A 23,991-nucleotide genomic window follows, 5' to 3' on the forward strand; every position below is an offset into this window, starting at 1 on the left:
CCAACAGGTGTGTCACTGGCACACACTCACCGACACAAAGGGCCTTATTTACTAAAGATTTCCATATGGGGAGAAAAGCAGGCGTATATTTGAGTGCTCATGCAAACAGATTTGAAACCAACCAAATGCGAGATTTAGAGGCTATTTCATTGGATTAACCCATGAGGGCACTCATTTAACTAATTTAATGCCATTAGTCTCACTAAATATTATATCCATTTTAAATTATTGGACGTCTATTAGCTTTAATGGAAGGCACCAAGCAAAATACTATGAAAAAAAGTTGTGTTTAAGGGCCATAACGAGAGTGTATTTCCATTCCAGTATATTTTTATTAACATTTTATCTGTTTTTGATTGTATATACTGATATGAGGGTATTTTTTTCAAATGACCAAAAAAATGTCCAATATAGGATTAATTTGCATGCAATTTTCCTAATTGAACCAAAATTGTTAAAGCTTTCACTGCCAGCGTTTTCAAAGTATCCAACTCCACATTTTCAGCCATTTTCCAGCATTTTGATTATTTATGACCTTCAGAAATTGGTGTTTTGTAGTTTTATATTGTCAACAAATATACTCAGTAAAAGTAACCATTAGCATAAGTACATTTACAATTGGCAGCAAATGCTCATGTTTTAATTGTAGAGTAGATTCGTCAATATGAAGTCAATGAAAATATAGTCTCCACTATTTTAATAACTGTTCACAATCTGTAAAGTGAGCACACAATTTAGCTCCTGCTATGTGGGATCTTAGTAAATCGGGTCCGTAGTGTCGGAAAAGTCGTGTTGGGCTACCTGCAGCATTCCAAAACCAAATAGAAGCGGATGTTACCTCTCATTGGAGCTTTGAAAATCCCAAAGGAGGATCAAAATTCCTACTTTTACAGTGGATACAAAACTTTGAAGACAACAATGCCATAATACAAGGTTTTTATGGAGAACACAAACCCAAATAAGAAGGAATTACAGACTACCTGCCACATTTAATGGATAACACGTCTCAGCATGTAAGAACAGTCACTTGAAAAGGGATTTCAACAGGAAACCTTGTATTTTAACGGCACCTATGTCCCCCCCAAGCCCTGCAATATTCCACCTTTAAGCCTGCAGTAATATGCATGTAATCTGCAGCCACCGTTTACAATGTGAAGAGACTTTAAGACATTTTTTTGTGGGTACTTTTGGGACCAAAGAACTCTGTTTTGATGGTTTCTTTCTATTGCTGCCACCAGCATAGCAGCCACATCTAGCTGCATGCAAAAACTATTGTACTGTTAAAAAAAAGGCCCATATGTGAGTCATGCTGCAATTATGCTGCTTTTTGTACAGTTTAAATGCATATATGTAAGATTTCATCCTTTTATGAACAGTCGAGGTTTACCGGATTTCAAGAAAGAATGATGCAGGCCCTTAAAAGTCTTCCTAAAGTCTTCTCGTGTCAAAACAATGCGAGTCTCTTTCACCAGTCAGCCTTTTTGACAAGTAGGCCGTGTCCGATCACGCACAAATGTGATGATTTCTGCTGAGAGATATGCAAAACTTTGAGATTCCATTGTAAAAAAATAGCAGAAACTGAAGCTATTCGCTGCAGATTTTAAACATTTGTTTTTATTCCCATTCACGCAGTTCCTGCTGGTTCAACAATGATGAGCATTTTCTACAAAATGGGAAATTTGGACTTGGTAAAAAGTACAGAAATGTTTCCTTGCTCTCAGCCATGGAAAACCAGCTGTGCCATAGACAGCTACTGTGAGGACCGAATAAAATAAAGATAAGATTTTCCAAATACCAGCCAAACCATTCAGTGCCTCGGCGTGTTTAGAGTTATGAAACCCCCCGAGGTTGTCGTTAAACTGTAAGAGGGGGGTCGTGAGAGAATATTTCAACTAAAATGGCCTCCTCAATTCGTCATTACTAGTACTCCTGTTTCAAATATTTAACACTCATCAGGAGAGCAAAATGGCACAAGCTAGTTTTCCTTGGCTTTTCCATTTTAGCAATCCTGTCAACTTATTGCATGTGTCAGTCAAAGAAAAACAAAAAAATAAATACATAGCAAACGATGGACTTAAGCATGTTATTCTTCCAAAAAATATCCCAATAGGATAAACATAGGGATACTTTTTATTTACTCAAGACTCAACTTTAGAGAATCCTAAACATGATCACGTTTGGGTGTACCGGACTGCATCATTTGTACCTGTTTGGCAAAGAAAACATTCAAGTAGCAATTATATTCCTTAAAAAAAACAAAAAGAAAAAAGTGAAACCAATATGGCAACACTTTAAAGTGACATTTACACTTATGTGTCTGTACAAGGGTTTCGACATAGAATGGGATCTAATGGCAGTAAAGCTAGGACATATAGTATGTGTACTCGATTTTAAGCCTAATACTGGAGTTTAATTTGAAAGGAAGGACAATGTGTTGTGTTTGGCAGTTAAGATTGTGCATGTCGCGTATAGAGACAAGAGATCCAATGAGTTTCAAAACGGTGGACATTGTTTTCTTTTAAATTAGAAAGGAGCATTAGGGCTATACTGAGCATAACCAAAAATGTTTTTTTTTCATTCCAGTTCAATAATCCTAACAGATTTTTAAACAAATGTTTTTTTTTTATTTGAAGCTTTTTAGTGGCCCTATTACTCCTTTATTTTAAAAAAAGTAATTTAAAAAGAAGGCTACAAGAGTCTTCATTGCCTGGACACGCACGCACACAAAAAAAAATGATTATTTCGCTGGTTTTCATGACAAAATTGAGGCATTATGGTGAATTGCTGAACTCAAAGTGAGCCAACGTTTTCTGTCACTCGGTTTTGAAACAGGTCCATTTTTTTTCACAATTGAAAGACATAAAAAAAAAGATTGCTCCATAAAATACTTTTGACAATCAGTGCTTCTGTCACATACTGTACATAGAAGTACTTTCATTACGGTGAAATGAAAGAGGCCGAAGCTTTTCTTTTTTTCCTCCTGTGGCCAAGAAAAGTCTATCTTAGGTAGAGTTCATCTTTTCTGTACATACTTTTTGACTGCTTTTAGAAGTAGAAAACATCTGTAGTGGTTCACGACGAAAAAATGAAGAGGACACAAAAAAAGGTAATTTTTCAAGTTTGCATTTTCCATGCCTTTGTTCACCTTCATCCTAATTTGTTTTTCAGTTCCTTAACCTTCCTGCTAAATGAACTTGAAGCACTTGGTCTTGTCGTGCGGTAGGCGTGTCTTAAAAAGCACTGAGTCTACGCGGAACTGTGTGTATAGCAGCGGCATGTAGCCGTACACCTTGACGAAGAAGTTGATGCACTTGTGACGCTCGTGGAAATGCGAGTCGTCATGTGAGAGGGCCTGCGGGCAGCCGGGGCAGCGGAAGGTCCAACGAGATGTTACCTAAAGAGGAGAGAGTCACTGATTGTCTAGAATCACACCTAAACTTGAGTGAGAATTAAACTAGGAACCGTATTATGACATTTTATAAATGCATACAGCCATGACATTACTGCGAATATCAAGGGCAATGAAATATTGATATGAATATGCTTTACAAGAACTCTTTCAGCATCTCCGGATAGCAGCAAATTGCCGTTCTTTGCAGAGGATCAAGAACATATTCCTGTGAGTACTGTTTTATTGTCTTTTTGTTACTACTGGCCACAGCTAAGAATTGAAAAAAAAAAAACAAAGTGGGCAATCCTTGATAATGGTATTGCCCAAAATGTCCATTTTGAGTTAAATTACTGAGGATGTGTACCAGAACATTTGAAGACTATCTTCTGACTTTGATATTTTATGCTGCAATATATCAATAAAGTCCTTGGAGAGGCTTACTGACCTTGATTGGAGGTTTGCGGGTAATATGTGAGACCAGGAAGTTCATAGCTATGTCCTCACAGTTGATGTATTCATCCACCATGTCCCTGATGGCTTGGGGCATCACGTAGGAGTACAAGTAGGCGTAATACTAAAGGAGAACACCAATAAGAAGTTCTCTGTTAAATGTGAATGGGACAAAAAATATAGGATATATATTTTGGAGGAGGGGAGAACCTTGTGGAAAAATGCTGCTCCGGTCAGGACCATGGATAGCTCACAGGAGTAGTTGGAGTTGTAAAGCCAGGACTGATGGTTGATATCCCAGGCGTGATATCTTCCTGGGAAACCCACGATACGATCTCTGGCTTCCCGCCATACTCTGAGATAAGCAAAAAGAAGGGGTGTCAATGTAAAAAGATGAGACTGGAAAGGAGGTGAAAAGCTAGTTGTGGTGGTTTTCGTGGGTGTTGTTGTGGGCAAATGACCCAAGCAGATCTGATAGAACACAATTGGATATTTCCTAAAAAGCATGCATTGTTCTCTTTAATACATGACACACCTTGGATAGCACATGGCTGAAATATTTAACACTTTGAGTGAGACTACTTGGCAGGTAGACACTATAAATCTTTTCTCTCCTGAGTTTGAGCAGAGGTGGGGGCACATTCCAGAGTAATTTTGGAGCACTTTAGAGTAACTTCCCCATAAATGACCCCGTTTATGCGTGCACATACACACGTTGGGACAAGCTGTTACTGCAGTGAGTTGTAGATGTATTGTATTTTGAAGGTACAGGAAAAAGACTGATACAAATTCTTTTGATTCTTTCACTGTTTACGATTAGGTTGGAAAGCCAAAGTTTAGTAGTTTTTAAATGTTATCTTGTTTTCATCTCAGTATCAAACAATCAATTCAGATGTATTTTTTTTTGTGAGAAGAAGAATCATTTAACTTAAAACAGAATTTTGTCAGCTTCACAGACCTGAACCCAAACATGATCTCATCATGCCGGAGGTGGGCGTCATCATCAATTGAAAGGATAGCCTCCGTCTCCACGACATCCCATGGAAGAAAACGGTTGTTCAGACTGTTCTTCTCAGTGCGGACAACCTACAAATTAGAAAATGTCATTTCATTAGGTAAGTGCTTCATAATATAAATGTACAAGAAATCCCTTTGATACCAAAAAATCCACAATATACTCCATCACTGTTTACCAGTGTGTAACCATTTATAAAATTCATTTTTAGACCAGTCAAGACATTGAAGCATATGGCATCCTTAGTTCTCCTAATGCTTGAAATTATTCTCGAATGTTATCATTTATTAATAATAGAGGCCGCCTCAGCCAACGACTAAAAGCACGGTATCAGTATTATTTAACAACTCTTTTTATATAGTATTCTCTTGATCTAATATAATCAAACCAAGTATTTGCTAGATTGAAACTCACCACAATGGGTAGCCCGATATCTGGCCACAGCAGGTCATCAGAAGGAGGTTTAGGTGAATTCCACACAACCACTACTTTGTTAAGGTACGGCAATCCATTTAGCCTCTCTAAAGAATTCATCAGCACTTCCTCTCTCTCATATGTCAGCATCACGACTGTAAACTGTTCTCTGGGAAGATTCCCACCTAGAGCTGCCTGGAATTCTTTCCCAGATCCTCCTGTGCCGCCACCGATAGGCCGAAAACCTGTCCCCGAACCGAGGAATTTTGCTTCAGATGGCAAAATGGGGTCAAGGGGAGTGTGAGGAAACAAATGAAAAGGACCAGGAGCACGATTCCATGTTTGGTAAATGTCCACAGCTGTGTAGGTGAAATTACGAAGAAAACGAGGCGAGGCGTAAGGTGGCTCCGTCTCCACCGGGCCTAAATCTAGATCCCCATTATCCGCTAAATTAGCGTCTGTCCCTGCTAGTTTCCCTGCTTTATGGGGGATCTCTTGAGCAGGCTCTTCGTTAATTGCTGCAGCGGGAACTTGGATCCTGGTGCGAATATTGGCGAGGATAGTGTTAAGTATATTCTCCGATGTGGAAAAATAAGTTTCCCACAGGAATCGACCTTGTCGTCTCATTGCTAACATGTCATTGTCTGAGAGACTCCTTAACAAGAAATGAAGCTCAGTAACACGAGGTTTGGGGACCAGAATTGTAGCTTCACTCCATCTAATGAACTGATGGTGTGGTAACTTGGAGTGGTCTCCGAGAACGACAGGAATGGCGCCGACTTCCAGAGCCTCAAAAAGTCTCATTCCACAGCTTGCTGAGGCCACCAGCTGTCCATCTCCTGGAGCAATCACCAAGGCAAAAGTAGATGCTTTAAGCACCTCCAATCTGTCTTTTCGCTCTCCACAAAGGGACCACTCGGTTGGCAAACTCGGCTTTGGGTTTTTACAAGTGAATTCTATAAGTACTTGGTCCAACTGACTATCCTGTACTGCTTTTAAGGTGCCGATGATGCGATCGTCATAATCCGCCGGTGGATCTCCATCCATCTCTTCTTCAAATGACTGCGGGGGTGTCTCTCGCAAACTACTCCTTAACGACTCAACTCTGTCCCCCTGGAAGGTGAAGAGATATTTCCTTTTTACAGGTACCTGATGAGGAACTTCTAAAAAGTTGGGTTCGGATAGAGCGTGGACCAATGGAGAGGCGACCAAGTCGAATCCATCACGATACTGCTGTTCCAGATAGGTAGACTGAACAATTGCTGCTCGCCCCGTGCTTACATTATAGAGGAAATTCTGCGTCATAGACTTTCTGGTAAGATGTATTAGCACGTGATTGTGTCCATCTAATCTCCAGTGAGGAAGAGCTTTAAGTTGCTTCTCTAATTCCAAAGAATTGGGTAACTGGGAGGTGGGGGACTCCTGTAACTCCCCAACTAATACCAAATACAGACAAGCAATGCTGGGGTTACTGGTTATATAAATATTGTTCTTAATTGACATGGCAAATGCCTGCTTAACCAATGGGTCAATGTACTTTCCCCATGGATAGGAACTTGTATCATATACATAAACTGGAAACCCAGACGTAAGGGGGCAGCGGGCATAGTCAAAGCAGGTGTGGAGGCGGCAAAATCGGGCTGATTTAGGCGGTGGGAGTCCTGGGTCTTCCTTATCGGGGAGTAACCTGACGGGGAGGGACAACTTGGGCTGGTTTTGAGCCATGAGTTCTTTATAGGAATGCTCTGTTTGACTTATAACATTCTTTAGTTGCAGTAAGTCCTGTTTGGCACTGTCAATGCTGCGTTTACAGGTCTCAATGCGGAGGTTGAGTCTGGCGATTTCCCCGTTGAGTTCCTGCCTCTTGGCTTCTAGTTGAAGCAGTTCTTCACTCACCGACTCGCGTATACGACACAGATCTTGTACGTGTTTGGCCTCGCACAATTCGCCGCCAGGTCGAGGCCCGAAAATCCGCTTGTCGGGACTTCCCGCTTCATCGATAGTCGTTAGGTAGTAATGGGCAATGAGCGGGAAGAAAACCAGGATAAAGAAAAGCATGAAACTGAGCCAGGTAAGACGGACACGTCTTAAGACCCATGGTTGTCCACCACCTCCTAGTCCTCCGTTGTTGCGCTGCATATTTAAAAATCAGTGCGCTTCTTATTTTACAGAGAAATTGGTATTATGGAATTCTGCAGCAGCCATGATTCGACCTTGTCAGGCAGAAGGGTGGATATTACATCCTCAAAGTTTGGAAATGCATTGTCCTTTAAAAAAAGTCTTTGTGTAGGGTACTTAAGGGGATTAATTAGGAGCCTGGCATCATCTGTACTGTTTAGCATCTAAACAAGCATGGGCCATTTTTACACTTTTTTTTCCACCATTCAGGTTTGGAAACAGCTCCACTTCTGAGGAAAGTTGCCCCTCAGTGTGTGCTGAGGGGTGGGCATGGCGACTCAAAGATTAGTAAATCTTTTTGCTTCCATCTGCAGTCCCACCATTTTCTGAGCCAGGAAAAAAATGTTCTTTTAAAGACTGTAACCTGAGAACACACAGAAAAGGATAAGTGAGTGTCATCTTACATTTTTTTGTAAAAGATAAAATAAAATAGACATTGATATAGGCCAGAGGTAGGGAACCTATGGCTCGGGAGCCATATGTGGCTCTTTTGATGGGTGTATGTGGCTCTCCGTCATATTTTTTCTTCCTTAGACTCTTCTGAATGCATTCTCTCATTGATACTCATTGATTAGCAACAGTGAAATACTATTTTCAAAAGAATTCAGACATTTTTTTAAACTTTCAAAGTGGTGAAATGAATAATAAATGCTCACATTTTCATATATTTTAACTTTTAAATTCTGAGTATGGCTCTCAAGGAATGTTTGAAAATATGAATTGTTTATGGCTCTCTTCGTCAAAAAGCTTCACTCTAAAAAGGGTGGCTTTATTATATTAATGCATTCTGCTGTTGGATCAGTTGTAAATTGAACAACTAATAATTTGTTTGTGTATTCCTGACCCATAGCCAAATACTTAGACGTGGCTGAGAAAAGCTTTTAGCTGTAAGTCGTTCACAATTAATCATGGGTCCCTGTAGCCCACAACAAATCTTCAAGTTCAAGCTAAATAAGAGTGCTACGTGTCCTGAAATGCAAGTGCATAATTCGCGGAAAGTATGAGTCATTATCAGTAATGTGAAGAAAAGAACATTGATTTTAGGTTGCCAGATATGTGAGGTGTAACATTATAAATATTTAAACAGTCTTTTTTGCATACTGGCAGGGCTTCCTGGCAGTATTACAATTTCTTTAATGAAAAAAGATGTCTAATTCCCCGTTATTTTATGACAATATAGACAGCAGTAAGGCCCAAAAAAGGGAAAGGTAGAGGGAGTAGCAGGTGAAATGCGTGTGGCCTCTTGAGATGACAAGTGGAGAAGATTTGTTTCTTTTTCATGCTTCTGTTCGAACGAAATTGAGAGCGTAGGAGGATTTGAGGTCTGACAGCAAGATCAGACCTTTTTAATAAGACCTCAAAGCATAAGACACCAAGCCGAAAATCTCATACAAATGGCACCCTGAATTATTCCTTTAATGAGTAAAAAAAAATCCAGTCCAGCTATAATATCTCCCAAAGAATGCCATATAAAACATGGCTGTAAAGGTGACTCATCTGAACAACAAAATGTCATCTTGTCTTTTGAGTCTCCAAAGGACGTTTATAAATGTGTGTCCTCACTGGCTCATTGCTCTTGCAGTATACTCATGTCGTAATTAAAGTGATAGAGGATGTGAAAACGGGCTACTCACTCATGGGGGGGGACCATTGAGGCAGCTGTTAGGGGAAGGGCGGCGTTAAGAGGATGCAGGCAACGGGGGAGGCAGCTGTTGAGTCGAGCTGTGACTCAACAATTCAATTTTTTTTGACAAATATATATATTTTTTTATTTTTTTATTTCCCCAAGATGCAGAACCCAGTGGCAGTATCTCTGTCCACTTTTATTTGTTTGTCGTGTTTTATAGCCCTTCTATCTTTTTTAAATCACATTTTAATATTTCTTAATACATTCCTTTTTACTTGACTTTATACTTTTTACTTTAATGATGAGTGATGAGTATGTTAAATACTTTAGTACTTTTTTTCTGTTAATGTTTCATATGTACTGTTAACGGATGCACTTTTTTATATGTATCGTATCTTGGAGTCAAATTTGGTTATGTTATGCTACTCTTAACACTTGAATCAGGGACTTAAAAATCCCATTTGGAGACAACACTTATACTGAGAAGTATTGCATGGTGATGATCAAAATATCTTTACAAACTGCCTGCAAAAATGAAATGTCGGTGTTGTACCTTGGCTCTCGTCAATCACTTTCTACTCTGTGTTGGCCAAGATTAGCTCCTGCTTGTAAATATGTTCGAGAAAAAGGAGCCCTTAAGACATGAGAAATGGGGGGTTGGCTGAAAAATAAATGGTGTTAATCTTTTTCTGGCAGCGGACATTTTTTTTTTGCAGAATCCTCTTGAGAGGCTTCGTGCTCCAAACAAACAGAACCATCACAGGTCTGGCAACATCTGCCAGAACTCCCGGAAGCCTCGTCTTCGATACAGGGAGGAATGCCAGGGTGATTACTTATTGACAAGACAGGGTTATAAAGTGAAAAACAACTTGCTAATTTCATTTCCACGTGTCTGTCTTTTATAATTAATAACATTTATATGGTGAATTTTCTAATTTGGTTCATTCATTCTTCTCAAGGGAGATGAGTCATAGCCTTCCTGATTCTGCAAAGAGAGTATTTCTATTGATCCTATTATCTATTATCATAAATCCTAAGAAAAGTAATAATGCCAGAAAATGGAATAATATACATATAGAATCAAATAACAAGTATGCATTAGTTTTACTGCCCTTGTTTATCAATTACTGTGTGTGTAGTCTTTTACAAGTCCGTTTGAGCTCATCACAAAGGCTTCTGACATGTCATTTTTCTAAAGATACAATCATTAGTTTTCCTGTTATTGCTATAATAGAGCTAAAGCTGCCATTATTCTACCCGGTGACAAGAGGGATCGATGTGAAGCACAGACAATGTCAATCGGCACGATGAGAAAAATCCATAGCGTTTTACAGAGCAGAGTCCGACTGCAAAATTCAGTCGATAAAACGGAGTTCCTAGAGTTCTTATGAAACTAAAAATCTTACATATGTCAACATTGGTGGTGAGGATAGCCACCAAGCAAGAGAAAAATGCTGTCTGAGTATAGCAAAGAATTGCATCAAGGCCAATAGATGTCAGACAGTAACATTGTATGAAAGAAAAGGTGAAAAGTGTATATGTGAAAAATAGTGTTCTTTGGTTAAAGCTGGTTGGGTAATAAATAAAACAGGACATATGAATGTGTGTGTGTTGGGTTAGAAGACACTAAGTCACTAAACGATATAATGAAGACATATGTTTTAAATACAAAACTATTTTTCACTCCAAATGTTTTAATCAATTACAATAACAATCCAGTTACCTTTTGAACAGTGTGAGCCAATTGCTTTCCTACTTAAGAAGGAGCCATAATAGCATGCAGATATCAACAATACATGGCCACAAACCTCAAATGGGCCTAATTAAGAGCATGAAATGATTTTTAAAGTGATAGGCTGTGAAACAAGTCTGTTAAAACATCATACAAACTGCTAGCTTTTCCAGCTGAGAGTGCAAAAGCAGGCAGTGCATTGTTATCAGTAGCCAAGGTCTGAGAGGAACGTATGGCCGAAGCTCCTGAACGAAGGCATCTGCTCCTTTTACGTAACCATAAGGTTCCTGCGGAGAATTGTGCAGTGTGTGGTTATTTCCCCGTGGACTGTACCAACCTTTTGGAGCGGGTCACATTTCTCAACTCATTTTCATGCTGCCAAGGTCACATTGGATCAATAGAGCTTTGTCACAATAGTAGCAAAGGTTCTTTCAAGTATACAGTTGATAATCAAATGATTTCATAACGATTCTCCTATAGGCTGTAATAAGAAACCATTTTGCTGCTCAGGATGGAGGAAAAAAGGTCAATTTTGGACTTCTGCAACCATAATTAAATGCTATTTTTTGGGGGGTAATTGCATATAATTAAGTAGATTTCTGTTCTTCTCTTTCTATTATCACTTATATGTTGTTCATGCATGATAGTGACTATACTTTAAGGGAGAAAAATTAAATACAACTTCCATTAGATGGGATTCAGTACTATTGACCTTTTGACCTGTGATAGACATAGTGCTACTCTTTATTTATGTTTTATAATAATTATGCAATCCGATCAACTTTAAGGTTTCTGTAAATACATGCATAACTATTGCTATAGTACTTTGTTTTTAGAACTCCATTTCGTTTTTGTAAATTTCATGGTCATATTTTGCTAGTATCAAACGTTTAGTTTTGTTTTTTGTTTCCATCGCAATCTAAAGCAATGCCAGTAATCTTCCAAATACTATTTGAACATCACTATGTCTAGTAATGAGGAATTTGAACATCACTATGTCTAGTAATGAGGAATTCAAAGCATTTAACTGGAATGTGTTGTGACGCAATAGAACAAGACAGTTATTCACTGTACATCGGCCATAACTGAAAAATCTAAATGCATATAGTAATATATATATGTATCAACACATCGATCCACTTCCACGCACTTACACACACGCACGCACACGCACTTACACACACGCACACACACGACTTGCAGTCTTCCGAGCAGCAACAAATAAGTCTCCCGATATCTAACAGTTCATTAGATGGGATCTACAGCCATGAAACAAGAACATATATAGAATAGTGGCATTTACAAGAAGGCAAAACATAAACCAATACCATATCTGTTATACAGCAGTTATAACAACACTGATGATGCATGTTCAATTCCTTGTACTGGCCCACCAATGTTAGCTTCAGTTGCTACTCACCAGACTAAAATCCTGCGTATGCAGAGGGTTGTCCTTACAAAATATAACCGCGATCACTTGAGATGTTTGCCAACTTGTAAATGCTGCTCTTGTAGATTTTTGGAAGGACAGAAGACTCAGGACTGTGCAGCGGAAGCGCTCATGAGCATCATCATTAAATACTGCATTGTTGCTGCGACCGCAGCACAAACAGAGCAGACACCGTGCCGCTTGGCATTGTGGGAAACAGTTCCTGACTCACCACGTAAAATACATGCTGTCATCTTCCCTCTCCTGCTGGTCAAAATAATAACTGCAGCCTATTTATTTACTTAAAGACACCAGTGATACGGTGTGTCATCGCCCGGCTAGCTCAGTCGGTAGAGCATGAGACTCTTAATCTCAGGGTCGTGGGTTCGAGCCCCACGTTGGGCGCATCTTTTGTCCCTCCTTTGTAAACAACCCCTCCTATAATACCACGATAATAAAGCAATGTTTTTTTTTATTATTATTACGAGAATAGCTTCGTAACACTACGAGACAATAATCGTAATACTACGAGGGATAAAGTAAAACATTAAAGGGCAGTGATGATGACGTATTGGAGTAAATGAAGGGTAAAACATCTCAAATGCTTCCCTTTACTATATGCAAAGAAGGGTAGTGCATAAATTAAGAATGCATACAATTTTAAAGTTAGAAATGAAATATTGGAGGGAGCATCACGTATATGACACCAATAGAGGCGCTAAGACGTGCTATGTGTTTTCTACAACCCGAAGAAGATCTAGTCGCAGCTTGATGACACAACTTGCACGCACGTAGGAAAAATGGAGCAAAAACGCATGTCTGCGCTCCATTTATATCGAATGTTTTCATCAGAATCTCGTGGTGCTGCTAAGAAGCGTTCAACGCAGGTAAAAACTTAAGCCATTGCTCTTGCATACGTTTTTATGTTGCATGTTGATGCACACTGGACAAACGCCCTATATCCCTATTATTGTTATTGTTGTTGTTGTTTGTTTGTTGTTGTTGTTTTTACAGATGCAATCCAAGAAAAAGAAGAGAAAAAATGTCATCGGAACTATTCCTTCTACTAAAGCAGGAAAACCACTGAAAAAGAAAATGAAAACCGAGAATCATTTGGCTGAGAATGCAACTGAGGAAATCCCACAAGTAAGATAAAATTACTCAAAACTTCACTGGTATAATTGCATAATTGGGGGGGAGGATTACCCTCATCATAGGTTAAAGTTAAATTCTAAAGGCTTGCTTGCATACAGATCTGCAAACCTGTAAAGATGGAGAAGGATGCAATCACTGTATTAATGGCTGAGCTGATGAAAATGAACAACAGCAAGGATCGTGCAAGCAAGCTTTTCCAGTGGCTTCTTGACCCTATTCCCACCAAATCCTTCTTCAGGTAAATCAACAAAAAGCATATTTGTACTAGGATGTGCAATATAGACTGACAATCATTTTAGAACTAAACCAATACCTATACAGTCTAAAGTGGGAAAAATGTTTTCATCTCTAAGGGAAACATGGGAAAAGAAACCCATTCTTGTTCAGCGCAAAAATCCAGATTACTACAAGGGATTATTCTCCACGGATGAGTTTGACCGTATTCTTCGACAGGTAAGAATCACTCGTTCGCCATGTTTAATTCCCATCACAGACATTATTAATAACATGGGACTGTCTATTATTTTCCTTTTTTTTGTTAATAAATAAAGGAAGATGTTCAGTATGGAGTCAATCTTGATGTCACGAGCTACATAGAAGGAAAGAGGGAAACACACAATCCACCTGGGAGAGCTCTACCTTTAACTGTGTGGGACTTCTATGAGGTGTGGTCATAAATCGCATCAAAAGTTGTTCAAAATAAACCATCTTCAAATGCTGAAACATTGCTTTTTCCCCAGAATGGCTGCTCTCTCCGTATGCTGAATCCACAGGCATTTTCCTCTACCATGTGGAATGTGTTGTCCATCCTGCAGGAACATTTTGGCAGTATGGCAGGCGCCAATGTGTAAATAGAAAATCTGCTCAATGCATATTGATAGATTGTTTCGATTCCTAATGATGTTTTTTTTCAATGCAGCTACTTGACACCGCCAGGAACGCAAGGATTTGCCCCACATTATGATGACATTGAAGCATTTGTGGTTCAGCTAGAAGGAAAAAAGCACTGGAGGGTCTACAACCCAAGGTTTGATAATACAAAAAAAAGCTTCACCATTAATTATACACATTGCTAATGTGTTCAATTTTTCATTAGGTCGGATAATGAAGTGCTGCCTGTACTTTCAAGCCGTAAGTACATTAGTAATAACAACTGAAGCAAAAAAAATAATGATTTTTTTTTTTTTACATTTCCAGCAAACTTGGAGCAGTCTGAGATCGGGAAGCCTATTTTAGAAGTGGTCTTAGAAGCAGGAGATCTGCTCTACTTTCCCCGAGGGTTTATCCACCAGGGCGATGCTCTACCAGATGCGCACTCGCTTCACATTACCATCTCCTCCTACCAGAAGAACAGCTGGGGAGATTTACTGCAAAAGGTAATTTGTAAATGCAGTTAAAATCGAAATGCCTCCAAAAATGAGACAATTTTACCATTGTTTTTTCCGCAGATGGTACCAACTGCTGTTGAAATTGCAATGGAGGAGGATGTGGAGTTCAGGCAGGGCTTACCTCTAGACTACCTCTCATACATGGGCGTTCAATATTCCGACAAGGTATATCTCGTCATCCAACGCCAACACTTCACCACGTTCTCATCCCTGATTATCTTTTTTCTTTGTGCTCTTTTGTAGAATGACCCACGGAGGGCAAAATTCTTCTCCAAAATTGATTATCTCATAACTAAACTGAAGAATTTCGCTCCAGTGGACGCAGCTGTGGATCTTAAAGTCCGAGACTTTCTTCATGACTGCTTACCTCCAAAACTCTCTCCAGGTGGGATGGATATCAAGCCTGTGATGAAATGCTAATTTGTCATAGCATGAACGCATTTTTGTGTTGAGTTGTTCCAAATTTTGAGCTTGATCTCTTACAGAGGAAGCCGCGGGTAGTGTGCATGGAGCACCTGCTCGTTGGGAGGATGGGAATGCAAGAAATGTAGGTGCACAGATAACAAGCCAAACTCGGGTTGGACTCCTCCGAGCAGGATGTGCCAGGTAATTTGATGCAAATGTATAAGTATATATATATATTTTTCAATCTCAAAATATTATTTTTCCTAAGGCTATGTAGTGATGGCGATGGGGTTCAACTTTACTACACAACTGACAACTCCAGAGTTTATCACAAAGAAGAGCCCAAAAGTTTTGGTATAAACCCTGAGGTAAATCTGGGACTATAATCCTTTTTTTTAATATATATACACTTTATCTTGTAAATATTGTTGCCTCAATCAGCACACCGATGCAGTTGAGTTTCTGATCCAGTCATATCCCAAGTTTGTGACTGTAGGAAGTTTCCCATGTGATTCACTCGGGGACAAGGTATGTTTTTCTTCCAACTATTTGAAAGAATCTCTTTAGTAAATAATCATATTAACGTGTAGTATTTTTTTTCTACCAGCTCGCTTTGGCCAAGCTGCTTTTTGAAAAAGGAGTCATCTATAAGGAATCACCCTGATAGTGATGGTGGTTTGTGTACCACTTAAAGTTATTTTCCAAATCTGGTATTGATACAAAACAACTACAATAACTCTACGTACCCAAAGATTTAAATGGTGAAACTGTGTTTTGTACAGTAGTATCTCTTTTTCAATAAAACAAACTGGAGTATGATGAGAATGTACATTTATTGTTCTTGATACAACTCAAAACCAATAACACACAAGTTTTTTTTTTTGTCAATGTTTCACACGAGGGACACTCATCAGCCACCCAGACAGCAGACAGGGGTGTCATATTGGGGTTAAAATCTATTTCCAAGTCACTTCTTCTCCAGGTTTCAGTTCTCTGCAAAAAAAAAAAAAAAGGAAACAAAGATGATCAATGCATGTTCTAAGAGAGTCTCAGAGTACATTTTAGAATTAAGAAATTGCCAACCTTCTGAAGAGAAGACTTTTGTTCCTGAATGCAGTCAGCTTCTGGTCTTCTTGTTTGTCAAAGTACCATCCCATCACAAAACCTATGGGCACCAGGATGGCTGCCCAGTGGTCGCGGGCCAATGTTATAAAGTTCATCATGTTTGCCCTGTAAAAATACATAATGGATACTGAATTAAACCAGACGGATAATGCATTATGTTGCACACTTTGCTGGATTAATGAGGCAAGTATTTGTATACTGCAAAAGATGCATGTATATTTTCTGATAACATACTAACTTCTTGTTTTATCTGCCTAAATATTACATTAAGTGGTTAAGGGTTAAAGAGTAAAACAATAAATAGGAATAGCAATACAGACAAAACCTAAAAAGTTCGTTTTGATTGCTTTTGACAGCACCACACTAGCTAATGACTTAGCCTAGATAGATAGCTTGATGGGGATTATGTGGAATACATATATTTTTTTACTCTTCTGATGAGATCAAATATGAAAGCACATATAAGAAGATAAATTCATATAAAAATAAATAATCGCAGAACAAACATAGGTGCAAGAAATGTACCTTTAGTTCAAGGAAAGCTTGTGCGGCGGCTCTGCTACAAGACAGAGGACATTGGAATAGACCATATACCAGTTAAGAGGGGGCAGTAGAACCAATATAGAGGCTAATATGTCATAATGTATCTTTTTACGCAACTTAAGATTTTCATTGAGTGTATATAGACAATTTCAAGCAGTTTCGTGGTGAGAGAGCAAGTATTGTTCATTTATGTGATTGATTTACATATTGGTACGTTCTGATGCACTTTGACATCCACAATACAGAAGCAAACATGGCTGCTCGTGAAGCAATAACGACGCTAGCCAAAATATCGTAAAAGTTCTAATTTACAGCAAAATAATAACATTATAATTGTTGTTGTTGTCCTTGCACCTCCCCGATCTAATATTTCTGTGCTATCTTAACAATCCGATACGTTTGAAGCCCCAAAGCCTGTTTTGGTTACCGCGCTGCAGCCTAATGTGGACACTTGCCGGGTAGTTGGTGGCGCTTGACCTACAATTGTGTGAGTTTCTGATCATTTTTGCTACCAATGTATGATCTAAAGTTGCATGCTTAACAATTACAAAGACGATCTATATTCATTTAGAAAAATCAGAGCTTACTTTTGTGTCCAGATGGCCACTTATCCAATAGAGCTAGCAATGCTTTGTACTATGTGGTTGGTTTGTAATCAAAATCAAAATCTTTCTTCCATCTTACAGACAACTTAAGAAGCTAATATGACGTCCATCATCAAGCTGACAGCTTTGTCAGGAGTTCAGGAGGACTCTGCCCTGTGCTACCTTCTCCAGGTTGATGAATTCCGTTTCCTTTTGGACTGTGGCTGGGATGAGAACTTCTCAATGGATCTCATTGATGCTATAAAGCGGTATTGTTATTTTCCCAATAATAAACTGCTGCAGATAACCTGTGACTTGCATTAGACTGCTTTATATGTATAATTATTTATCTGATCTATTAGGCATGTTCACCAAATTGATGCTGTGCTTGTCTCCCATCCTGATCCGATACATCTCGGAGCATTGCCATACGCCGTGGGGAAATTGGGTTTGAATTGTACAATATATGCAACTATCCCAGTCTATAAAATGGGTCAAATGTTCATGTATGATCTCTATCAGGTGAGTTGTTAGAGTTGTTTATGCAATAATAGTTCATCTTCAGTTCTGTATAGCATATGAATGCATTTACTGTTCCTTTTTAGTCCCGAAACAACAGTGAAGATTTCTCTCTCTTCACCCTTGATGATGTGGACTGTGCTTTTGATAAGATTCAGCAGTTGAAGTATTCACAGATTGTCAATCTGAAAGGTGAGTTAAAATGGATTGCTGCACATTTTCAACCATTCATAATGGATGTCTGCTTTTATATCACCCATATATAACCCTCTGTTGTCCTTTTTTATAGGAAAAGGACACGGTCTTTCCATTACACCGCTTCCCGCCGGCCATATGATTGGTGGAACTATTTGGAAGATTGTCAAAGATGGCGAGGAAGAGATTGTTTATGCTGTGGACTTCAACCACAAGAGAGAAATGTAAGAATATTTGCATGAAGACTGCATCTCACACATAAATACAAGTCTTGCAGTATTGATGTTTAGCAATATAATTTTCTCGCTGTTTTATTTGCATTTTTATTTTAGCCACCTGAACGGCTGCACAATGGAGAGCATCAGCCGACCTTCCTTGCTTATTACCGACTCTTTTAATGCGGCATATGTCCAACCAAGACGCAAACAAAGAGATGAACAGTTACTTAGTAAGTAGATGCTAGCTAACCCAACTTGTCAGTTGAACTTGCTAATATATTGAACTGTAAAATTCTCCAAGGGGTGTAATATGTTTTCATCGTAATGTGCCCTTTTTGTCACCCCTCTACAAAGCTAATGTAATGGAGACACTCCGCGGGGATGGTAATGTGCTTATCGCCGTGGATACAGCCGGGCGGGTTTTGGAACTGGCTCAGCTTCTAGACCAGATTTGGAGGACAAAAGATGCCGGGCTTGGAGCTTACCCACTCGCCCTACTTAACAATGTCAGTTACAATGTTGTGGAGTTCTCCAAGTCACAGGTATAAGTCTCAACTTTTTAATTTTTAATGTCTTATATCCAAAACAGCACTAGATGACACTATTTGTCCTCAGGTGGAGTGGATGAGTGACAAACTCATGAGGTGTTTTGAGGATAAGAGAAACAACCCCTTCCAGTTCCGCCATTTGACCCTGTGTCACAGTCTAGCTGACCTGGCTCGTGTACCCAACCCCAAAGTGGTACTGTGCAGTCAGCCAGATCTGGAGTCTGGCTTTTCTCGTGAACTTTTTATCAAGTGGTGCCAGGACAGCAAACATTCGGTCATACTGACTTACCGCACCACTCCTGGAACACTGGCACGCTACCTCATTGATCACCCGGGAGAGAAAATGCTAGATTTGGAGGTAAAAATAGGCAAATATTTTGTAATACTGTGCAATTCCGGGCCTTGTCACAGTTCGAGTGGAAACAATTCTCATTAGTGTGTCACTAGTGTGTATTTTTTTGGCCCCTGGAGGCAAAACTAACACTATAAGGGCCTCAGTTTTATAATATTTAATTTTGGTTCTGCCCAATAATTGTCTACAACAAGATTATTGAACTGTATACATCTATTTTGTTTATGACAGGTGAGAAAACGAGTGAAGCTCGAAGGGAAGGAGCTGGAAGATTACCTTGAAAATGACAAAATAAAGAAAGAAGCGGCTAAGAAGCTGGAGCAGGCAAAAGAGTAGGTCAAGTCGATAGTAAAGGATTTTATATTTGGAATAGTGGTCAAGTTTACTGTTTTAAAAAGGTTAACATTTCAGCTTTTTTCTTGTGTTTCTGATTTTTAGCGTTGTTTTCTTTTGTTTTTGTTGAATTTTCTTCTATGGATGTCTAAAGCGCACAGTTGTCATGATAAATAAGCAATATTTTTCTATGTGAGAATACAAAGTGGACATTTGATCTCGGCAGGGTGGATGTAGACTCCAGCGATGAGAGCGACTTGGACGATGAGATGGATCAGTCGGCTATGGCGAAAACCAAACACCACGACTTGATGATGAAGGGCGAAGGCAACCGCAAAGGAAGTTTCTTCAAACAAGCTAAAAAGTCTTACCCGATGTTCCCAGCACATGAAGATAGAATCAAATGGGACGAGTACGGCGAGATCATCAGGTGTCCTCCTCATTTCCAGAAGCAAAAGTTATTTTCCAAACAACAGTTTATATAAATATGCTTGTTTTGGATGCAGGATTGAAGATTTTCTTGTTCCTGAGCTACAATCCACAGAAGAGGAGAAAAGCAAACTTGATACCAGCTTGACCAATGGCGATGAGCCGATGGACCAGGATCTCTCTGTTGTCCCCACGAAATGCGTTTCCAGTATTGAAAATCTGGAAATCAAGTGAGTGATAAACTAGAAGTCTGCAGGTGAAAAGTCAACACGTAGCAAATATAAGATGGCTATTGTACTTTTCCTCATAGAGCAAGGATAACGTACATCGACTATGAAGGTCGTTCCGATGGTGATTCCATCAAGAAGATTATCAACCAGATGAAGCCCAGGCAGCTGGTTGTTGTCCACGGGCCCCCAGAAGCCAGTTTGGAACTGGCTGAGTCCTGCAAGGCCTTCAGCAAAGATCTCAAAGTCTTCACACCTAAACTACAGGAAACTGTGGATGCCACCAGTGAGACGCACATCTACCAGGTCAGCTTGTTTTGCACAGTACAGTATATTATTACATTTTCCAAACAGTGAAAAAGACCAAATCTGGTGAATGTTATTGAATTTTTAGCAATAGTAACTTTGCTAGTCACCTATACTCTACTCTATTTTGTGTTGGTTTAAGTATATATATTTTTATTTAGTGAGGAGTTTTACTTAACACAGTACCATTTAAACATATCTGGCATATAACATTATTAAGCAAGAAAACATCCATCATGAAAAGTAGGGACTCTAATAACCTGCTTGTTCATGTATAGTGCAGTAGTAAAAAACACCATCAGTATATGGCCACTGGAGGGCGAAAAAAATCTTTATGTGCACACTTTGCAAGAACCAGAATTGAATCACAATTGGGAATTTATGCACATCATCAATTGTGTTCATAGCCTATTGAATTGTGAGCATGGTTGTAGTCTAAAATAAATAACCCTGACATTTATACTTTTGATAAAGGTGCGGTTGAAAGACTTCCTAGTGAGCTCTCTGCAGTTCTGCAAAGCCAAAGACACCGAGTTGGCTTGGATCGATGGCGTGCTGGACATGCGTGTGGTAAAGGTGGACACGGGTGTGATGCTAGAGGAGGGCACCAAGGATGAACTCGAGGAAAACGAGCAGGCCATGGACACCACCGCTGTTGACCTTGGCATTGATCACAGCGCCGCCATGGCGGCGGCACAGCGGGCCATGAAGAACCTGTTTGGAGAAGATGAGAAGGAAATTTCTGAGGAGAGCGATGTCATTCCTACACTGGAGCCGTTACCGTCACATGAGGTGAGGAGAGTGAATGATGTTGACAGCTACTGGACTTGTCATTCATATTGTTTGACATCATTTTTTTTGCATATTGGTGTTATTACACTGATTATGAAGGATTTATATTGCTCTATGACAAATTGGATGACAATTTTAAGAGACAGGTAATAACAATAGAAAGCAAAAAATCCCAGAAAAGGATTAAAAAAAGGTGAACTCCAAGTTCATACTTTGAAATAAATCACCCAGGAAAGGTGACAAATAAGGAAGGACACTGCATTTAAATAGAAGTGGGGAAAAAAGAGACTGGAATTTGCCACAGTAGTAATTGGGATGTGGTTTTTCTAGGAAAAACAAGCCTAAATTTGAGCTTTTTGAGAAAGCATATTGACATCTATATAAAAAGAAAAGGCAAACACAGAAACATGAAAAAGGCTGATACTTCAGTGTGGCTGGCTTGCAGCTTGAATCTCTGTAGTAGTACTACAATGAACTCTTAAAACTATGTAGGCATTTTGGAAAGGAATGTGCTGTCTTGTGTCAGGGAGCTTGGTCTCAGCCGCAGGACAGATTAAATGCTGACCTGATTTCAACGGGCATTGCTTTTCATGCAAATTAACCTCCACCCGAGGAGAAACTCCATGCGGCAGATGACTTTTTGCTCTGCCTTTTTCAAACAGGTTTCTTATTAGGACCTTCCAAGACCTTCTTGATAATATTCTCTTGTCTGCTATAATGTAGTCTTATGTCTTTATAGGTCACCCACACACATTTTTCTGTGTTTTCTATTTTTTGCATGTGACAAGTTGCATAGTTACATGACTATGCAATATTAGCATCCTAAAACCACAACATTGTGAGTCAAAATGTAACATATTATAAAGGAAAACTATCTGAAATAACATAAATTGCCTCATTCCCAAAGTCAAGATGCTATAAATTTAAGCATGGAACAGAGATGGGTTTTATTAGTGTTAGGGTCATAACATTCACTAGGGTATGAAACCAATTCCTTCTGTCCTTGAAGTTGTTGTTCCGCTGATACATTGTGGTTCTATCCAGGCACCCGGACATCAGTCAGTGTTCATCAACGAGCCCCGCCTTTCCGACTTTAAGCAGGTTCTCCTCAGAGAGGGCATCCAAGCCGAGTTTGTCGGTGGAGTTTTGGTTTGCAACAACCTCGTGGCCGTCCGCAGGGTAAGTTATTACTTTTTATTCAGCATTTTCTAAAGCAATATTTCAAGTAGGAATTTTCCATTAGAAAATAGCAGTTAATTACAAATACTGTGCCCAGAAGTTACAATGTAAAGACAATGTTTATCAAAAAAAAAAAAAAAAACATGTAACCTACACAAACTTGACACAGCTTCTCAAAATAGGACAAATAACCCCTTAGCCTTGTAAAATAATGCCTCAGGTAAGAAAAAAAACAATAACACAGTCAACACTTAAAAAATCCAATAAAAAGTAAAGCAAGAGCAAACCAGCACATCAACATGAATATGTATAATTGACAAGAACTGAAAATAGATGCGAACATGAACTCAAAGAAACCCTCGGAGCAGTCGGCGTCACAACAGTGAAAGTGGGGCAACTTCAAGCTTCTAATGCTTTGATGTCAAAGCGGTAAAAATTGTATTTAAGTTTTCACGCCAAGTAGACTGCATGTTATTCAAAGGTGAAACTGAGGTTTTTTTTTTTATATCTGTCTTTTCTTGGTCCAGACGGAAGCAGGACGTATCGGCCTGGAAGGCTGCCTGTGCGACGACTACTATAAGATCCGAGAGTTGCTGTATCAGCAGTACGCGGTAGTATAGCAGCAGCTAAATACCACAGAGACCCTTCCTTATGATGAATTTACCCACAGAAGACAACAGACCCCCCACACACACTCTCAGGTGCCTCCAGTTGTGTCCCTACTACATCCTTTGTACAGCTTAATTTGTTTTTTTTATACTATTTTCACTATACTGTGAGGTGTCCTTGACAAAATTCAATGATTTATACTCTGATATCTGTATCTGACAGGAGATATGTCCCCACTTGACAATAAATAGACAATAATTTTCTTAATTTTATCTTTTGCAGGTGTTCTGAATGCCCCCCGCGTATAAGCCGTATTCTTAAACTTTCCTTAAAATGTTTTAATTTGGCAATTTCTTTTGTATAAGACGCCCCCTGATTCTTAATCAGTATTATCACATGTGGTATTTATGAGATACTTTATAAATCGATTGCGGGATTGCAAATTCCTAAACAAGTAAGTACGTTTTTCACATTTTATGCAAGATATGGTTTATTTTTTTTTCTTGTATTTCATTCATCTCATCTCTTAGTTTTCGTTCGTGCATGTCAAGTCTAATTTATGTTCATATAAGCCTTACCCTTGATTCAGTCTTAATTTTTTTCGTGACAAATACAGTATAAAGAAGCCATGGTAATTCTGTAAATATATATTCTTCGTCGTTTAGCAGATTGAGACGTTTCCATTTGTTTCTTGCCGTCAAAAACGCGCAGTGTCAAGCAGGTTCATGTGAAATGCTATGTTGATATGGCATTGTCACCTAAAGTGATAAGGAAAAGACCCCACGGCAATTGTCGTGCGATGAGCTCAGATTAATCTTCTCGTTCATCATTTAGGGGTTTCTGCAGCC

The 23,991-nt window shown here is 39.1% G+C and overlaps 5 protein-coding genes and 1 non-coding gene across 10 annotated transcripts in view; 4 read left to right on the forward strand and 2 right to left on the reverse strand.

The window, feature by feature from the left end:
- The window catches only part of syt14b (synaptotagmin XIVb), an 11,715-nt gene extending 9,646 nt beyond the window's left edge, over positions 1 to 2,069 (forward strand). For all 4 annotated transcript variants that reach the window (XM_077711413.1, XM_077711415.1, XM_077711414.1 and 1 more), the window contains one exon: positions 1 to 2,069. This exon is cut by the window's left edge and continues 277 nt beyond it. In XM_077711413.1, the coding sequence (XP_077567539.1) occupies positions 1 to 55 (55 nt within the window). In that variant the 3' untranslated portion in view covers positions 56 to 2,069.
- Positions 1,593 to 12,637, reverse strand: extl3 (exostosin-like glycosyltransferase 3). Of its 2 annotated transcripts, none has more exons than XM_077711412.1 (6): positions 12,469 to 12,637; positions 5,271 to 7,812; positions 4,800 to 4,927; positions 4,052 to 4,196; positions 3,837 to 3,965; positions 1,593 to 3,394 (listed from the first exon to the last, which is right to left on the reverse strand). In XM_077711412.1, the coding sequence occupies exons 2-6, from the start codon at positions 7,407 to 7,409 to the stop codon at positions 3,185 to 3,187; spliced, it is 2,751 nt and encodes a 916-aa protein (XP_077567538.1). In that variant the 5' UTR covers positions 7,410 to 7,812; positions 12,469 to 12,637; the 3' UTR covers positions 1,593 to 3,184. The 2 variants fall into 2 exon arrangements, with proteins under 2 accessions (XP_077567538.1, XP_077567537.1); XM_077711411.1 differs by lacking the exon at positions 12,469 to 12,637 and adding an exon at positions 12,228 to 12,462.
- trnak-cuu (transfer RNA lysine (anticodon CUU)) lies at positions 12,569 to 12,641 on the forward strand. Its single transcript has one exon. It is a non-coding gene; the product is annotated as a tRNA-Lys (tRNA).
- A 177-nt stretch (positions 12,642 to 12,818) lies between these two features.
- On the forward strand, positions 12,819 to 16,003 carry riox1 (ribosomal oxygenase 1). Its single transcript, XM_077711499.1, has 15 exons — positions 12,819 to 13,123; positions 13,251 to 13,382; positions 13,490 to 13,629; positions 13,745 to 13,844; positions 13,943 to 14,056; positions 14,132 to 14,238; positions 14,311 to 14,418; positions 14,488 to 14,522; positions 14,589 to 14,767; positions 14,840 to 14,944; positions 15,023 to 15,164; positions 15,265 to 15,385; positions 15,453 to 15,552; positions 15,626 to 15,712; positions 15,792 to 16,003. The coding sequence occupies exons 1-15, from the start codon at positions 13,037 to 13,039 to the stop codon at positions 15,846 to 15,848; spliced, it is 1,614 nt and encodes a 537-aa protein (XP_077567625.1). The 5' UTR covers positions 12,819 to 13,036; the 3' UTR covers positions 15,849 to 16,003.
- On the reverse strand, positions 15,999 to 16,983 carry ndufb1 (NADH:ubiquinone oxidoreductase subunit B1). Its single transcript, XM_077711507.1, has 3 exons — positions 16,835 to 16,983; positions 16,268 to 16,414; positions 15,999 to 16,177 (listed from the first exon to the last, which is right to left on the reverse strand). The coding sequence occupies exons 2-3, from the start codon at positions 16,405 to 16,407 to the stop codon at positions 16,141 to 16,143; spliced, it is 177 nt and encodes a 58-aa protein (XP_077567633.1). The 5' UTR covers positions 16,408 to 16,414; positions 16,835 to 16,983; the 3' UTR covers positions 15,999 to 16,140.
- A 15-nt stretch (positions 16,984 to 16,998) lies between these two features.
- Positions 16,999 to 23,410, forward strand: cpsf2 (cleavage and polyadenylation specific factor 2). Its single transcript, XM_077711496.1, has 15 exons — positions 16,999 to 17,339; positions 17,539 to 17,705; positions 17,799 to 17,958; positions 18,042 to 18,147; positions 18,245 to 18,374; positions 18,483 to 18,598; positions 18,723 to 18,910; positions 18,984 to 19,274; positions 19,500 to 19,600; positions 19,828 to 20,031; positions 20,108 to 20,260; positions 20,341 to 20,563; positions 21,038 to 21,355; positions 22,400 to 22,534; positions 23,062 to 23,410. Exons 2-15 carry the CDS (start codon positions 17,557 to 17,559, stop codon positions 23,152 to 23,154), a joined length of 2,367 nt encoding a protein of 788 aa, XP_077567622.1. The 5' UTR covers positions 16,999 to 17,339; positions 17,539 to 17,556; the 3' UTR covers positions 23,155 to 23,410.
- The last annotated feature ends 581 nt before the right edge of the window (positions 23,411 to 23,991 follow it).

Source organism: Stigmatopora nigra, unplaced genomic scaffold (assembly GCF_051989575.1).
Source record: "Stigmatopora nigra isolate UIUO_SnigA unplaced genomic scaffold, RoL_Snig_1.1 HiC_scaffold_26, whole genome shotgun sequence".
Classification (NCBI taxonomy): Eukaryota; Metazoa; Chordata; class Actinopteri; order Syngnathiformes; family Syngnathidae; genus Stigmatopora; species Stigmatopora nigra.

Bases quoted from the DNA above. Each gene is read 5' to 3' on its own strand.
- extl3 (XM_077711412.1), bottom strand. From the start codon at position 7,409: ATGCAGCGCAACAACGGAGGACTAGGAGGTGGTGGACAACCATGGGTC. The intron at 4,928-5,270 runs GTGAGTTTCAAT...TCTAATTTGTAG, and splicing joins ATATCGGGCTACCCATTGTG to GTTGTCCGCACTGAGAAGAA. The intron at 3,966-4,051 runs GTTCTCCCCTCC...GTTCTCCTTTAG, and splicing joins GAGCAGCATTTTTCCACAAG to TATTACGCCTACTTGTACTC.
- riox1 (XM_077711499.1), top strand. From the start codon at position 13,037: ATGGAGCAAAAACGCATGTCTGCGCTCCATTTATATCGAATGTTTTCA. The intron at 14,768-14,839 runs GTAATTTGTAAA...TTTTTTCCGCAG, and splicing joins GGGGAGATTTACTGCAAAAG to ATGGTACCAACTGCTGTTGA. The intron at 15,553-15,625 runs GTAAATCTGGGA...TGCCTCAATCAG, and splicing joins GTTTTGGTATAAACCCTGAG to CACACCGATGCAGTTGAGTT.
- ndufb1 (XM_077711507.1), bottom strand. From the start codon at position 16,407: ATGATGAACTTTATAACATTGGCCCGCGACCACTGGGCAGCCATCCTG. The intron at 16,178-16,267 runs GTTGGCAATTTC...TTTTTTTTGCAG, and splicing joins AAAAGTCTTCTCTTCAGAAG to AGAACTGAAACCTGGAGAAG.
- cpsf2 (XM_077711496.1), top strand. From the start codon at position 17,557: ATGACGTCCATCATCAAGCTGACAGCTTTGTCAGGAGTTCAGGAGGAC. The intron at 17,959-18,041 runs GTGAGTTGTTAG...GTTCCTTTTTAG, and splicing joins TCATGTATGATCTCTATCAG to TCCCGAAACAACAGTGAAGA. The intron at 22,535-23,061 runs GTAAGTTATTAC...TTCTTGGTCCAG, and splicing joins ACCTCGTGGCCGTCCGCAGG to ACGGAAGCAGGACGTATCGG.